Source organism: Postia placenta (assembly GCF_002117355.1).
Source record: "Postia placenta MAD-698-R-SB12 unplaced genomic scaffold POSPLAscaffold_18, whole genome shotgun sequence".
Classification (NCBI taxonomy): Eukaryota; Fungi; Basidiomycota; class Agaricomycetes; order Polyporales; family Adustoporiaceae; genus Rhodonia; species Rhodonia placenta.
The window spans coordinates 160,138-163,489 of NW_020169849.1; the positions used below are offsets into that span (position 1 = coordinate 160,138).

Genomic DNA, 3,352 nt, shown 5'->3' on the forward strand with positions numbered 1-3,352 from the left:
ACGCGGGACGTAGGGTCGAGCGCGTGATCATGCCTCCTCCGCTTGTTGGGGGGCAACGCGTTCGTAAATAGAGTCGAGAATCGTCACGCTGACTCCCCGAACGTAGCCCGCGATCGCATGAAGCTGAGCGACGGTATTGTTCTTTCCCGGCACACCACGACTGATGCTCATGTACTCGACTACTTCATGTGAAGGTTTCTAGGTTGCGGGTATATATGGAGAGGAAATGGGCCTGTACGAGCCAGCGAACCACGCGCAATTCACAATTCTCTTAATCTAATATTCGAACCTTTGCTGGATCCTTGGCGACGCTCTCGCTCCTCCTCAAAGTCTACGAAATCCTCCAGGTACGCGATCCTCTCTTCGCGATTCACTCCTTCCAGTCTCAGCTAGCGCTGGGGCTATTCTATCTAATCTGATCCCGAACTCTCAGTCCACGAGGAGGCTGTACTAACGTCGACAACACCCGGGTTCCGATCCCACGAGCACAAAACCCCCACTACGACACCGAACACGTTGGTTTCGTACAACGAGTAAGTGGGATGCTGCAGAATAACATTATTCACTGTTTTCATACGGAGGATGGTACATCGGTGCAGAATACGACTAACGGCTGCAACATCACCCCGCATATGTTCGTGCACTAACATTCCTAATAGACTCAATGGAAGTAGGGTTGTGTAATCAACTCGATATGTGGATGATTTCCGGCAATGGTCAGAACCAGCTCATCGGAAGGCCTCCGAAGAAACAGTCTTGAAAACTGAGGGAGATCAAACAACGGTCCCAAGATTTCGTATGTGACTTTCTTTGAGAGGTTTGAGCGTGTGTCAAAAGCCAGACCAAAGAGTGTCAAGGTGTCTCGGAAGGGAGACTGCTGCACACACTGAATATGCGCGCACAGCATTGTTGGGTCGAGGTTCTCCGAGTCATCCTCAACATCAATGATGAGCCTCGTGAGGACCGCTGAGCTGACGCTGCCCAGAAAAGATAAGGAACTTTCATCCATATGCTTGACGCTGAAGCGCATAGCATGCAAAGCCGAGAAGGGACGATGGATCCCTTCGAAGATACGACGTTCGAGAGGTGTCTCGTCGAGGCAGATCCACACGTCGCGGAGGTTAGGATTTCTCGCGAGCTTGATGACACCATTTTCAGGGACTGGAATATGGACCGACGAGAATTCTTGGGCGCGAGCGCACGTGGTTCGAAGAAGGTCGATGATGGGCCTCGACGTGAACTCAGGGTCGCAGCGATAATCATAATCGTGTATGGCCAAGAGGTGAAGGATGCGTAGCCGAGGATATGTTGATTGCACCATTTGCACGAACGTACCAACATGACTCGACAATTCAGCTTCAGCTTCTCCTTCAAAACGTATATCCAGCCGGAGCACTTCGAGATTGGTGCATACGCAGCACATCCTTGCGAGAAAGGTGATGCCGCACCTCATCGACGTCCAGTCACTGTCGATTTCAATATGCACATCCACGAGCTCGGGTCCGATGAGCATGTCGAAACCCTCCATGTCACCCGAGAGATGTAGCTTAAGGACACGGGTTCGTGGGAGGAAGCAGAAATCGCTGGGAAGATGAGGTGCCAGATACTCCAACGTAGAGAGCTCTATATAGTCCTCAATGATGCTGAGTTCTCGTAAGAAGCACGAGTAATGCTCCAGTCGGGATGTGTCAATTTGGATCATAGTGGCAGGACTTGTGTGTCGCAAGGCGTCGAATATGTTCTATAGGCCGACTATATGTCAGCTTCAGATATCTGTTGGGGAATAAAAGGGGTCTCACATCATGGTAAAGCTTGTGGCGGCCCGAGGGTCTTCGGGGGAACTCGAGCTCACCGTGGATGCCATTCGGCGGCAGAGTCTCCACAAGTGGGGCGACACTAACCATTTTCTCCCACAAAACGCATATGGCAGGGACATGGAAGGATTTGCACGTTGCTGCGAGACTCGCGACTGAGCCTTCACCGCTTCCAGAACTGTATACGTGACGGACGATCTGATCGAAAATCTCAGCGATGAGCAGGCAACGATGACCTGTAAAGGCGACCAGCCCATGCATGTGACTTGAACTTGAAGGTAGCGAAGTCATTTGTGGGTAGCTTGCCTGTCTCAGATGTGTGCAGGGAACTTGAGGCGAAAGACGAACGCGGACCACTTTGACGGTGAGGTTGGACTTGGCACCGATCGGTGGCTACCAGCGCCCATCAATCTCAAAAACTTGAGCACGAGCGCCTCTCGTGGCTTCAGCGCTTCGACTCGGCCGCCACTCATATTCAACATAATCTATGGTAGACCGTGAGCTGCTCAAGATTTATTTGGTCGTCTCGATGATCTGACTGATGGTGCATTGTTTTCGATATGTAGAAACCGAGCCCGCTGACACGCTGGCGACGACAGCTGCCACTCGCTGCTTGCTGTCCAACCAGATTGTAAGCCTGATAGCGCGAGCCCTGTATTCAAATGGGGACGGAAAACGCTCTGTGGCGAACCTGGGAATCGCCTGTCGCTCGCTGCATGTCCCAGCAATGTCTGTCCTCTGGGAGACAATGTCGGGTCTTGCGCCGCTCATCTACACACTGCCTCCAAATCATGTCGACGAGTATGAAGAAGACGTACCTGAGAATCATTAGAGTATCGCTATCATTGTCAGTAACCACTCCCAAACGCCCACGATATAAACGACTGACATTGACGACGTAGGGTGTCAATCGACATCGCTTAGAGTCTAATGCTCGTCTAGCACTGAATACCCGACGTCTGGATCATTACGCAAGGTTCATCAAGCACGTAACCATTCACAACGAGGACGCATACTATGCGACCTTGCATGATCTATCCATCCACAAGGTCTCGGGATACCACCTGCTACCGGAAGTGCGCACTTTAGACCTTCATCTTGACGCTGTGGGTGGACCAGAAGGTATATACATGCTCCTCGGGCCTCGAGTGGATGCCATCTCTGTGCGAGTTGCAAAGGACGACGTCGGGCTCCGGTGGACCATAGTACTATTTACCAAGATGTTCGCGATCTGCCGCAACTTGCAGACCTTACATGTCGACTTCGGCGACTGTCATGAAGACGATATTTGTATGATCCTAGACACGATTCGAGCCGCACGCCCCTCCCTCACGGCTCTCCATCTCGGACGCAAATATTGGGTGTATTCCCGGGCCATGGGCAGCGAGCTGATTGCGAGACTGCTGCGACTCATCAGTGGCACCATTCGTGATTTCTCGTCGACTCTCCTCATTAACTACGTTTCCGTCCAATCGTTCAGTCTCTTCAGGAACCTTCAGAACCTGGTGATCCATTTGGACGAGAATACTACATGGTAT

At 51.7% G+C, this 3,352-nt stretch overlaps 2 protein-coding genes across 2 annotated transcripts in view; one reads left to right on the plus strand and one right to left on the minus strand.

Moving 5' to 3' along the window:
• POSPLADRAFT_1157218 (hypothetical protein) overlaps positions 1-1,702 on the minus strand; it is a gene marked incomplete at both ends in the record, with an annotated part of 1,925 nt that extends 223 nt beyond the window's left edge. The window contains 2 exons of the mRNA XM_024487146.1: positions 456-545; positions 884-1,702. Coding sequence (XP_024334156.1) covers positions 456-545; positions 884-1,702 — 909 coding nt within the window. The remainder of the gene's footprint in view (positions 1-455; positions 546-883) is intronic.
• Positions 1,703-2,541: 839 nt separating this feature from the next.
• The window catches only part of POSPLADRAFT_1156442 (hypothetical protein), a gene marked incomplete at both ends in the record, with an annotated part of 2,003 nt that continues 1,192 nt past the window's right edge, over positions 2,542-3,352 (plus strand). The window contains 2 exons of the mRNA XM_024487071.1: positions 2,542-2,628; positions 3,295-3,348. Coding sequence (XP_024334157.1) covers positions 2,542-2,628; positions 3,295-3,348 — 141 coding nt within the window. The remainder of the gene's footprint in view (positions 2,629-3,294; positions 3,349-3,352) is intronic.